Here is a 13567-nt window from a genome sequence, read left to right on the forward strand (position 1 = left end):
ATAACATTAAAAAAAAAAAAAAAAAAAGGCTCCAGCTTGAATCCTGAATGTTATAGGTTGTCTCAAGTCCCCTCTAACGTTTCTGGGCCTTGCTGTGGGGAGGGGAGCCTCAGGGTCTCTTGCTGTACACTCTTGCTCCTGCCAAGTATTACACTCCCACTGCTTCTCCTCCTTATGGCTGATACTTTTTCTTTGCCTGAAATTTCCCAGTTCCCTCCTAGCCTTGAAGCTCCACTAACTCGTTGCTCTTGTGTATAAAAGATTCTCACTGACGATTGGGGGAAAACTGGAGAATATTAAGCATTGTACAATGCAGGCAACAACATTAGCCCGATTATTAGACACAACTCTCCTTAAGTTCTTGCCACAGGGAGTTTCTCACTATCTGTTTGCCTGAGGGCTCCATAGCCCCTCACAACCTCTCCCATTTTCTCTTATTCTGAATCCTGCCAGGACCCTCCCCGCCCGCCGCGTTCTTCTTGCCAAGACACTAACAGCAGCCTCCTAAGTCCTTGTTATTTTATTGTGTAGAATATTAAGTATTTGTTCTCTATTTTCAAACCATTCCTAGGGGGCCTCTGCCTTTCTGGGCCAAAAAATAAGAATAGAAAGGATTCATGGAGGACTTTTCTCAATAAAAGGTATTCCTCTTTAAGAGGACTTTGCCTTCCGTTTAAAGCAAGCAGCACTGTTTAATAAAACTTTCTATGATTATGGAAATAACCTGTAATCTGTGCTGTCTAGTAAGTTATTCACTAGTCACATATGACTGTTGAGCACTTGAGAAGTGGCTAGTGCAATTGAAGTACATTCAATTAACTTAACTTTAAATTTAAAGATCCACGTGTGCCTAGTGGGTACCATGTTGAACAGCACAATTTTGGATTATCTGCTTCAAAGTGCACTCAGATATTTCGTTCTGTTATACACCTATTTGCTTTAATTTTTTGAATTAAAATGTAACAATATTTACTTTTTTTTTTTTACTTTTAGTTTAGTGTATGGATGTACCCATACTTCTATAAATGGAAGACTTTAGAAAGTTGGTGGAAACAGTAGGTTGTATCTAAATTAGAAGTCTCAGGAATTTGGCCTAGGAATAAACGTATATGCAGGCTATGTTCTTTTCTTGACACGGGGACTACTAACTTTATCCTTTTTTGGTATTAAAATTTTTTTGAATATTGGTTCTCAAAAAGTAGAGGATTTAGAATATTTTGAAAAGTTTGGAGCCCATGAGCCTCAAACCTGCTGCTATGATGTTGGAGATGCTGTAGAAGTGGGTCTGGATCATCCAAAGAGTTCCCACACTGACAAGGCGAGATCCTCCAGAAAGGTACTGCTGGCATCCGGAATTGTTCCACCTCTGCTGCTGCTGCTGCTGCTTCTGCTACCCAGCCAAGGGCAGGAAGCTTCTCTTCTTCCTCCTGCCTTTTGATCTGCTAGTGTCTCTTGTTGGCAAAACTTAACAGGAAACCAGCTGGCCAGGAGCCTAGGAAATGTAATTTTCAGAATCACAGCACCAAGTGTAGAATGGAGCATAGAAGGGTGGTGTGGGACTGAGAGATAATAGGTCAGTGACCAGTATACCTTGCCGGAAGCAAATGATGATGAAAAGTTAAGCAAATGTCTGTGTGTGTATCTGTATATGTTCATGTTTGTGTACGTGTGTCACTTTTTCTTTGTTTACATAAATGGTACTTTATTATACATACTGTTCTGTGCTTTGATTTTTGTTTCACCTCTTTGATTTCATTCATTTTATATTGGTTCATGAAACTTCATAATACTCTTTTTTATAGTTATAGGGTATTCCATTCTATGAAATGTGCCATGATGTATTTCACCAGCCCCCAACTGATGGACATGATGGATATTTAGGTTGTTTCTAGGCTTTTGTAATTACAAATAATGCCTCAATGAAAATTTATATATATATATAATTTTGCACACATGACCATATTTATGGGCTAAATTCCTAGAAGAAGAATTGCTATATCAGATAATATGTGCATTCATAATTTACGATTATCATTTATAAAACATATGGGGTGAGTCTTACTCCTGCCGATACGCCTTTTGTTCATGATTCAGTGTTTGTTTCTACATTTAAATAGAAATGCTGATAATGCTGGATCATATGATAGAGACACAGCATAATCACAGACAAGACTCTCGAATGCAGAATATGGCAGTGAGAATGGGCCTCCAGATTTACATGAAAGTTACAGGAGAATACAGCTTTTAACTGAGCAAGTGATGGAAGGAAGGGAGGTGGATGATTAAGCAGCAAAAAGCTGTAAGACTAGGGAATACACATTGGGGCTGGAATAGTGGAAGAAGGAAAAATAGAATAAAGAGAGAGAGAGATTATTTGCATAGATGTCACTCAAACACCCAAACAAGCCTGAAGCCCGTGAGACTCAGTACAATAGAAAACACCTCTTCATAACTCTTTAGAAGAATTGTTTCTAAAATGACTGTTGACCTTTAGAGGTATTTTCTGGCCATTCTGTGACTCCATCCTTCATTAATACATGTTTGTTAAAAAAGTAAATTACATAGATGAATATGATTTTAAACCAAAACTACTCCTTTACCCTTTTCCAGAGATGATAGTTGTAAATTTGGTGTGATTTCTTTCTTTTTTTTTTTAATTAATTAATCTTTTATTGCAGTAACATTGGTTTATAACATTATATAAATTTCAGGTGTACATCTTTATATTTCGATTTCTGTGTAGATTACATCATGTTCACCACTCAAAGACTAATTACAATCCGTCACCACACTTAATGTGCTAAATCACCTCTCTTGCCCTCGCCCTCCTGCCTCCTCCTTCCCCTCTGGTAACCACCAATCCAATCTCTGTCTCTATGTGATTGTTTGTTGTTTTTATCTTCTACTTATGAGTGAGATCATACAGTGTTTGACTTTGTCCCTCTGACTTACTTCGCTTAGGATAATACTCTCAAGGTCCGTCCATGTTGTCACAGATGGCCCAATTTCATTATTTCTTATGGCTGAGTAGTATTCCATTGTGTATGTGTACCACATCTTTATCCATTCATCCCTTGATGGGCACCAAGGTTGCTTGCAAGTCTTGGCTATTGTGAATAATGCTGCAGTGAACATAGGGGTGCATGTATCTTTACGCATTTGTGTTTTCAAGTTCTTTGGATAAATACCCAGCAGTGGAATAGCTGGATTGCATGGTAGTTCTATTCTTAATTTTTCGAGGAATCTCTATACTGTTTTCCATAGTGGCTGCATCAGTTTGCACTCCCACCAGCAGTATATGAGGATTCCCTTCTCTCCACATCCTCTCCAACACTTGTTGTTTCCTGTCTTGTTAATTATAGCCATTCTGATGGGAGTGAGGTGATATTTCATTGTAGTTTTGATCCATTTAGGTTTCCAATTTCTAAATTTAATTTGTAAAGAGTATTTAGTTAGAACTTTTCATTTGTGAGAGATATTGACCTTGTTTTAAACTTTTATTATAGGGAACTGCAACTCATCCGAAATATAAACAATTGAAAAGTTAATATCACCATCTTTTTTTAAGCTCTTGTTTTACAGAAGATGTATGCCATCTTACACCCACCTCCTCAAATCAGGAACATATTAAAAAATTCAATCCTTGAGCATAATTTAATGTCTGTGCACATTAAACCCAATCTTTTGCAAATTCTGGGTTAGTGGTGATAACTGATTTTCATATTGACATTAATAAAGGTGATTTTGATGTGCTGTAAGATCCTGAAATACCTTAAGGTCCTGAATTTCTGGTATAGTGGGAAGCAAATTCAGGAAAACGATGGCATCTTCTCTTATAGACTATCCAGTCAGCAAATCGCTATATAAAATGAGTACTTGTAAAACTTGAGTAAAGGATAATATGAAAATTGCTAAAATCTTATATACTACCTTAATATTTTAAATGTGAAAATAGTGCTTTTTAATATGTATAGAAAAAAGTATTTTTAGGAAAGTACTTAATAATTTCTTTTATTTATTTTAGATAAGATGGGAAAAAAACATCACATTGGGGGAACCACCAGGATTCTTACATTCTTGGTGGTGGTAAGTATCTTTTATTCCATTTTTATTAGATTGATGATACATTTCAGTAGGCCTGCACTATACCTGTTTATGATTTCATGCTTCTCTTTTATTCTTTTTCACTTTCTACAATTATTTTCTGAAAGGTAGCACTTACAAAAAAAAAACCTAAACTCAAAACCAGCATTAGTGTTATTTAACTTAAAGAGACTACTATTGAATCCAGCTGGAATTAGGACCAGTATGTGGAATCTCCAACTGTAAGTAGGATTCTGTGTTAGTCAGCTTGAGCTGCCATAATAAAATACCTTAGACTGGATGCTTAAACAACAGCAGTTTATTTTCTCACAGTTTTGGAGGCTAGAAGTCCAAAATCAAGCTGCCAGCATGGTCTGATTCTGGTGAGAGCTCTCTTTCTGGCTTGTAGATGGCTGCCTTCTTACTGTGTCCTCACATGGCAGAGAGAGAGAGCACACGTGAGCGAGCTGGCTAGTTCTCTGATGTCTCTTTCTGTAAGGGCAGTAGTTCCATCATGACGGCCTCGCCCTCGTGATCTCCTCTAAACCTGAGGATGCTGAAGGTGGTGGTGGTGAATATTTAAGAGAGTGAAGAACGGTCCAAAAAAGGTTTGAAATAATTCTGCATAGACTCAGAGATAGAGCTGACTGGGAACACACACAAAGATTGTCAGGCTGTATTGACGGCCTAGCTGATATCAGAACTTGTAAACTTAAATATAAGTTTTGTTAAGGTTCATCAGAACTTATAAACTTCTCTGCAGCTGCAGTTGGTCCTCCAGGTATTTGCATGGACAAGCTGGGCTTTTTTTTTTTGCATTTCTTCAATTAGAAGCATTTCCTGTTCGGTGCCTTATACACTCATCTCTCAGCTTCTTGTTTAAAAGAAAAAAGAGAAGCTCTCTTCTCCTGCCTTGCACGTGGTTTCCTTGGTACGTTATTTAATGCCATCATCTTTTTAATCTCTCTCCTGGAAACATGCCTTCCTGGAAGTTCTGTGGTGACTGGAGCCGCACTTGGTCAGTTGTGGTTGTGGGTTTCCCTTGTTTATCTGGCATATGTATGGGGGGAGCAGGTGTGGTCCTTTGCTTCAGAGCTGTTCCTGTATTTGGAACAACGGCTCATTGCAGTTAAGCACTGTCATTGTGCTGTTTTCCTGAGGTTTAAGACTGATCTCTTGTAATGTGTAATATTACAAAAGTCACTTTTTCATTTTACATAGTATGTATTTATGCTGTCTGGAAGAGTGTAAATACTTAACTGTTTACTGAATGTAATTGAGTCTTCTCACCCATTGACGTCCTTGTATTTTGTATGTTTCCGATTATGTCTACAAAGGGGCATAAGACACCATTTTATTTTTTTTCCTAAAGATTGACACCTGAGCTAACATCCTTTTTTTTTTTTTCTCTTGTTCTTCTCCTCCCCAAAGCCCCCCAGCACATAGTTGTATATTCTAGTTGTAGACCCTTCTGGCTCTGCTATGTGGGACGCCACCTCAGCGTGGCTTGATGAACAGTGCTAGGTCCACGCCCAGGATCTGAACCTGCGAAACCCTGGGCCCCCGAAGCAGAGCGCGGGAACTTAACCACTTAGCCATGAGGCCAGCCCCAGAAACCATTTTAGAAGTCTGTCCCTGTTGGACTAGTGGGCTAACAAAGTGAGGATTTTTAGGAGTTTTCCATTACAAAATTAATTCTATTTCTTGTACCTATTTTGCTTTTACTCCCTTTCCCGTGAGTTTAACCTATTCTCATAGGGAGATGGTTGATGATAACTCACTCAATACTTGGCTTTTTGCTTCTGTCAGACTTTGGTGTTTTGATCTTAATTGTCAGAAGGTGCAGCTCTTCGATCTGCCATTGCTCTTCCTTTTTCGTGACTCTTAGATTCAGGGGAGCTCTTCCTCTGTGGTTTTGGTATTTTAAGTAATTTAATTTGTACTTAGTTGGAGATGTCAAAGAAATTATAAATAATGGGCACATAAATATTTTTAGACTATGTTTTTTCAATTTAAATCTAGCACATCCAAAAGGCACAGTATTTTTAATTTTCTGCCCTAAAACTACTAACATACCCTTTGAGATGCCTACTTCATCTATATAAATCAGTGATTCTTAATGATTTTGAGGTCATGGGGTCCTCTAAGAACTAATGAAAGGGTATGGATCTCCTCTTCCAGAAAGCTGCCCAGATCTCAAGCTTCCCTGGTCATGGTGTGTAGCCAGCCATTACTGTGGGCCTTAAATCTAGCAGAAGCCTGACCTTTTTTTTTTTTTAAACTGTTTCAGAAGTCCTCTTAAGTCCCTTTGATTTTTTTTTCTTAATTAAGACTTTATTTTTTTAGAGAAGTTTTTAGTAGGAACACAACAAAATTGAGGTTAAGGTAGAGATTTCCCTTATACATCATGCCCCACGTATGCATATCCTCCCCCATTATCAGCATCCTCCACCAGAGTGGTACATTTGCTAAAACTGATGAACTTTCATTGACACGTCATAATCATCAAGGTCCGTAACTTACATTACAGCTCACTCTTGGTGTTACACGTTCTGTGGGTTTGGACATATGTATAATGACTATTATAGTATTATACAGAGTATTTTCATTGCCCTGAAAATCTTCTATGCTTCACCTCTTCATCCCTTCTGACCCACCCCCCCCAATCCTGGCAACCACTGATCCTTTTATTCTCTCCATAGTTTTGCCTTTTCCAGAATGTCATTTAGTTGGAATTAGACAGTATGTAGTCTTTTCAGATTGGCTTTGTTTACTAAGTTATATGCATTTAAAGTTCCTCTATGCCTTTTCATGTCTTGATAGCTCATTTCTTTTAGTGCTGAATAACATTCCATTGTCTGGATGTACCACACTTTTTTTATCCATTCGCCTATCAAAGGTCATCTTGATTGCCTCCAAGTTTTCGCAATTATGAGTAAAGTTGTTATAAATATCCATGTGTGGGTTTTTATGTGATGAGAAGTTTTTAGTTCCTTTGGGTAAATATCAAGGAGTACAATTGCTGGATCAAACAGTAAAAGTACGTTTAGTTTTATAAAAAACTGTGCAACTGTCTGCCAAAGTAGCTCTTCCATTTTGCATTCCCTCCAGCAATGAATGAGAATTTCTGTTGCTCACCATCCTCACCAGCATTTGGTGTTGTCAGTGTTCCAGATTTTGGCCATTCTAATAGGTGTATAGTGGTATCTCGTTTTTTATCCCTGATGACGTATGATGTGGAGCATCCTTTCATATGGTTATTTGTCATCTATATATCTTTTTTGGTAGGTTTCTGTTAAGCTCACCAAAAATGTTTGGCCCATCTTTTAATTGAGTTGTTCGTTTTCTTTTTTTCTTTTCTTTTCTTTTTTTTTGAGGAAGATTAGCCCTGAGCTAACTATTGCCAATCCTCCTCTTTTTGCTGAGGAAGACTGGCCCTGAGCTAACATTCATGCCCATCTTCCTCTACTTTATACGTGGGACGCCTACCACAGCATGGTGTACCAAGCAGTGCCATGTCCACAGCTGGGATCCAAACCAGCGAACCCCGGGCCACTGAGAAGCAGAACGTGCACACTTAACTGCTGTGCCACTGGGCCAGCCCTCTGGGTTGTTCATTTTCTTATTGTTGAGTTTTAAGAGTTCTGTGTATATTCTGGATAACAGTTCTTTATCAGATGTGTCTTTTGCAAATATTTTCTCCTCGTCTGTGGCTTGTCTTCTCATTTTCTTGATATTGTCCTTCACAGAGCAGAAGTTTTTAATTTTAACGAAGTCCAGCTTGTCAATTGTTTCCTTCATGGATCATGCCTTTAATGTTGTATCTGGTCATTGCATACCCAAGGTCATCTAAGTTTTCTCATAAGTTATCTTCTAAGTATTTTATAGTTTTATGTTTTACATTTAGATCTGTGGTCCATGCTGAGATAATTTTTGTGAAGGATGTAAGGTTTGTGTCTAGATTCATTTTTTTTGCATATGGTTGTCCGGTTGTTCTAGCACCATTTGTTGAACAGACTATCTTGGCTCGATTGTGTTACCTTTGTTCTTTTGTCAGAGATCAATTGACTATATTTATATGGATGTATTTCTGGGCTCTCTATTCTGTTCCATTGATGTATTGTCTATTCTTTCACCAATACCACACTGTCTTTTTCTTTTTCTTTCTTTTTCTTGTGAAGAAGATTGGCCCTGAGCTAACATCTGATGCGAATCTTCCTCTTTTTGCTTGAGGAAGATTCTTGCTAAGCTAACATCGGTGCCAGTCTTCTCTGTTTTGTATATGAGATGATTCCTCAGCATGGCTTGATGAGTGGTGTGTAGGTCTGCACCCAAGATCTGAACCTGGGAACTCTGGGCCACTGAAGAGGAGCACGCGAACTCAACCACTACACCACCGGGCTGGCCCCCGACACTGTCTCGTTTAATGTAGATTTACAAGTCATCTTAAAGTTGGGTAGTATCAGTTCTCCAACTTTGTTCTTCTCCTTTAGTATTGTATTGGCTATTCTGGGTCTTTTTCTCCCCTCTATATAAACTTTAGAATCAGTTTGCTCATAGCCACAAAATAACTTGCTAGGATTTTGATTGGGATTGCACTGAATCTATATAGATCAAGATGGGAAGAACTGACATCTTAACAATACTGACATGCCTGACCTTTTTATCCTTAACTCTTTAGAGCTTGGCTTCATAATCTCTGCTCTAGGTTAAGGATTCAGAACTGTGATAATGGGTGCCCTTTTCTTTGGACCAGAAAAGCTGTTGCTGTTGTTGAGGTCCAGATAATTAGAATTACTATTCTTCACGTGTATTCTTCAAGAACTTACTGCTTGCTCATTTGGTCAAACTAAAGGTCCCTGTTGGATAGACGAGTTGCAGTTTTGTGACTTCTTCTCACTTGTTTTTTATAGAATATTTGAAAATGGAGTTTTTCTGTTGTTTAAGCCTCTTTGCCAAATATTTACAAAGTGCAAAACTACTGCTGCCCTCAAGGAAATAAGTAGTAGGAGGGATACACAACTAAAGGTAATATAAGTACTGGTTATAATAGCAATATAGGAGGAATGCCTGCGTCAGCTTGGGAGAGTTAGGAAGGGCTGCAGAGAGAGTGAATCTGGGCTGAGCTGAAAGTTGAGAGAGAGAAGGGTATTGGGTGAGGAACAGGTAGTATGAAGTCTCAAAAGGGATGATCATGCATTCGAGGAATGACAGGTATCTTGGACCAGTTGAGTTGGAGATGCAGTACTATGAAGGAATCGAATACAATGCTAGAGACAAAGGCAGGGGCCAAGTTATGAAGTCCTAGAGTACATCAGGATTTTGGACTAAAGCTCAAAGATTTTAAACAAGGTACATGACATGATTAGATTTGTGCTTTTGGGCACTCACTTGGCATTAACATAGACATAGATTGAAGAGAGTTGAGAACAGAAATGAGTCTAGTTTACATGGCAATTGTAATTGTCCAATCGAAAGGTGATTAGGCTATGAATCCCAGATAGTGAATGATGAGTGGAATAGTTTGGAGGTGAAGAAGGTGGTTCCCAGGTTTTAGATTGGGACAGTGGGATGAACAATGATGCCACTGACTGAGTGGGGAAGTATAGAGAGACAACAGGCTTTGGAGAAAAGACCATGATTTAGCTTGGATAGGTTAAATTTTGAGATGCTTGTGTGACATTCAGATAGAGATGCCCTATGAAAGTCAGAGATCTGGGTCTGTAGGTCTGAGACGGGTCTATAATTGTTTGGGAATTATCAGCATAGACCACACTGTAGGTGAAGAGTGCGTATAGATGAAACTGCCCAGGGTAAGAGTGAGAGCAGGACCTGGGGAAAGTCAGCATTTAAGCAGGGGTGGATGAAGAGGAGCTTCAAAGGAAAATAACTGGAGAGGAAGGAGGTAATCAGGAATGAAGAATGTATGGGAACTCTTCAAAGGAGAGAGTAAATTCTGCAGCAAAGTGTCAGGAAGAAGACCCACAGATTTTCCTGACTTGGGAAGTAACGTGAACTTTGCTGGTCTTGGGGAGAGCTGGAGCGGAGAAAGTGAAGTTCAGAGGGCTGCTGTGACTCGCTTTTCCCGCTCAGGGGTTGCTGAGAATACTTGCAGTGTGTGGTGGCATGTTGTAGTAGTTTCAGGGTTCACAACAGAACAGAACCTAACATTTTTGTTTTTAAAGTAGAATAGATTTGAGCATGTATATAGGTGGAGGTGAAAAGCGTGGGAGAAAGTGAAGATGTATGAAAGAGAGAGATGTGTGCACAAAAATACAGAATAAAACACAGGAGACATGGAGGCAAAGGCCTTGGAGAGGAGGGGGTAATTTTCGCCTTTAGTATGGATAGAGGAAAGTATGTGATTTTATTTTCTGGAACTGTTTTTTCTTGTTTCTGATAACGATTTTCCTTATCACTTCTTTTTTCCTCCCCCGTTTGCATCATGCCCAGTGCTGCCCTTTGCCTTGATCCAGTCCCCTTTGAAAATGTATTTCCTGCTTGTACGCTTTAATGAAAGCTCCCAACTCTTCCATGAATTTCCGAAGTAGAAATGCCGAGAAACTTCTTTCCACTGAAATTAATGTCCTTTTCAGCTCGTGTCATTTAAAAATATGTGCTTTTAAAAACTTTCTATTTATAGTTTTAATGGCAGAAACTGTCTCACTTTTATTTAATTTTATATATGACACTTTTTGAAATAAGTTTGGGCCCATGTATTTTTATCCTGAAATTAAGTATATATAACATTGCAGAGATAAGCAACTAATGACTAAGATTATTGTGAAAATTCAGTTTCTTCCACCTGGCAACGGGAAGTCAAATCTTGCAGTACACTAGTACTCTATGATTTTACAATCTAATGGATGGCATCAGGTATAGCTAAGAATAACCAGATACCCGTGTGAAAATAGTGCATGGGAATTAGTCAACTGGCTCACCAGAATGGTATAATATTTATAATTGGCAGACTAGTTCTTTCTCATCATATATGTCTTGTCTGTAATAGACATTACATAACTAATTACTTATTTGAATTAAATTAAACAACAATATAGGACAATGTAGGCAACAACTAGGATAGAAGGAAGCGTGTAGTCATGGTGAGAAGGGAATAGAGTCTTGGCAAGAGAGAAGGTAAAGAACAGAGGTGGTCAGGCTATGGAGAAAAGGCAAAATGTGTTCAGGAGATCAGGAAAGAGATGTGGGGTGCAGAGGAACATTGGTGGGGAGAAGACATTGTTAAAAACAGATGGAATCTTCCGCTAAATGCAAAGGATTAGAAAGAAAATTGAGACAAATTTTACTCAGTTAATACGAAAACTTCTTTTTTTCTGGCCATGTTGGCTATATGAGATGTTTTTAGAATATTTTTTGGTGCCTTTATACTTCTTTTACAAGTACTTTTGCATGTATCATCTCTTTGTATCTGTGCAAAAGCCTGTAAAATACATATGTTCTCCTTTTACATAAAGAAACTAAGGAACAAAACCATTTGCTCAAGGTCAAATTTAGAATTAGAATTGAGATTTCTTGAAGTGTAACCAGTGCTCATCTCAGTAACATATTTTTTAAACACAGAGCAGAATTCAGTGGGCCACTATTAATAAGACATTAATTACAGATCCCTTTCGAGCATCGTGAGTGGCTAATTCCAGACAGTAGATATAAATGAGACTCAGATGAGTTGTCTCTTCTGAGTCCCATCTGTATTGAGGCATCCATGGATCTCTGGCAGGTGCATGTAGGGTGACAGAGGTGGTTGCCATAGGATACACAGGAAATGAGCTAGAGTACAGGGTCAAAGGTAGGAGAACAAAGTGCCTGCTGTCTTATGTAGGACGGGTATCTACTACACTCTTATAATAGCTGATGCTGTTCAGACTGCCAGAGCTGTATAAACCTGCCCATAATCAGCATAGTCTTGAGTTCTTGTAACTCTTAATACCATACTCACATCGAGGCAAAAATAACATAAGAATTAAAAAGTTCAAACCCGGCTCTGCCACTAACTCTGTGACCCTTAGGCAAATTATTTAACCTCTCTAAGCCTCAGTTCCCTCATCTGTAAAATGGAAATAATAATAGGAGGATTAAATGCTGAGGATATGATGCTTAGTATGTGATGCTTGAATTTAGCACATGCTTATTAAATGTAAGCTATTTTGATAATACTTTAAAATATGAATTTATTACTAATCCCAGAGTTGTGAGAATTTTATGATAGTGGGACAAAATTTAATGCTTGCGTTTAAAAAAAGTTATTAAGTAATGCTAAGGAATAATGCAAGTACATGTGGAAGTTTAAGGGGATGAGCAGGTACATGTACATTTCATGTAAAACTCTCCTTAGTCTTTTGAATAGAGAGTTTTCTTCAATATGGATTATGAGTAACTAACCTTTGTTAATAATATATTTTTGGGCCGAAGAGAAATAACTTCCTTAGTTATTAAGACTTGAACTTATAATAACATAGGTTGTTCCTCAAAAAAAATGTTTTCCCCAGATTCTTTTTTTCTTCTTCTTTTAGTTTTTATTTTCAGATGGTCCTAGATCTTGTCGGTGGCATAAAGGTTATATAATTATGTTAGCATCCGTCTTCTGGGACACATCTAGTATGTTCATTCACCCTTGTAGACTCTCTGACAACCATTTTGTTTGCTCTTTGCCCTAGAGATACTGACAGTTAAGTCACTTTGACTCACGTCCTCAGGATAGAAGGAAAAACAGTGTTTGGATGAGAATCCTCAACTTGGGAATACTGTGTTTTCCTTTGATTTATGTGGGAAAATTTTTAATAATAGTAAATAATACAAGACCAAAGATTTTAATACTTTGCAAGTTTCGCTTCTCTGTGTTTTGGTCTCTATCTTCTTCATTTGTGAAATACAGATTTTCCACTTGTTTCTGGTTAGGAATAAAAAGACCACGTAAATCTAAAGCATTATTCATGATAATGAATCCTCCACATTTCAAGGATAGTATTTTGGTTTCAAGCTGAATAGAGGTAGGGATTAGAGGAATTGAAAAGCTCCTTAGCCGCCAGCATCTCAGGTTGTAGAAAGAAGAACTCTGTGTCTATTGATTACTATAGCTTTGTAATATAGTTTGAAATCAGGAAACGGGATGCCTTCAGCTTTGTTCTTCTTTCTTAAGATTGCTTTGGCTATTTGTGGTCTTTTGTGATTCTATATGAATTTTAGGGTTGTTTTTCCTGTGAAAAATGCCATTAGAATTTTGATTTGAATTGCATTGAATCTGTAGATTGCTTTGGGTAGTATGGACATTTTAATGATATTCTTCTAATCCATGGCCTGGAAAATCTTTCCATTTGGTTGTATCTTCTTCATTTTTTTTTTTTATCAATGTCTTATAGTTTTGAGTGTATAGATCTTTTACCTCCGTGGTTAAATTTATTCCTAGGTATTTTATTATTTTTGATGCAATTGGAAATGGGATTATTTCTTAATTTCTCTTTCTGAT

At 37.9% G+C, this 13567-nt stretch overlaps 1 protein-coding gene across 18 annotated transcripts in view; it reads left to right on the forward strand.

Annotated features, from left to right (window-relative positions):
- SSBP2 (single stranded DNA binding protein 2) overlaps nucleotides 1-13567 on the forward strand; it is a 293363-nt gene that overhangs the window by 85908 nt on the left and 193888 nt on the right. For all 18 annotated transcript variants that reach the window (XM_070234613.1, XM_023618064.2, XM_070234612.1 and 15 more), the window contains exon 3: nucleotides 4025-4086. In XM_070234613.1, the coding sequence (XP_070090714.1) occupies nucleotides 4025-4086 (62 nt within the window). The remainder of the gene's footprint in view (nucleotides 1-4024; nucleotides 4087-13567) is intronic.

The sequence above is a fragment of the Equus caballus genome, chromosome 14 (genome assembly GCF_041296265.1).
Source record: "Equus caballus isolate H_3958 breed thoroughbred chromosome 14, TB-T2T, whole genome shotgun sequence".
Classification (NCBI taxonomy): Eukaryota; Metazoa; Chordata; class Mammalia; order Perissodactyla; family Equidae; genus Equus; species Equus caballus.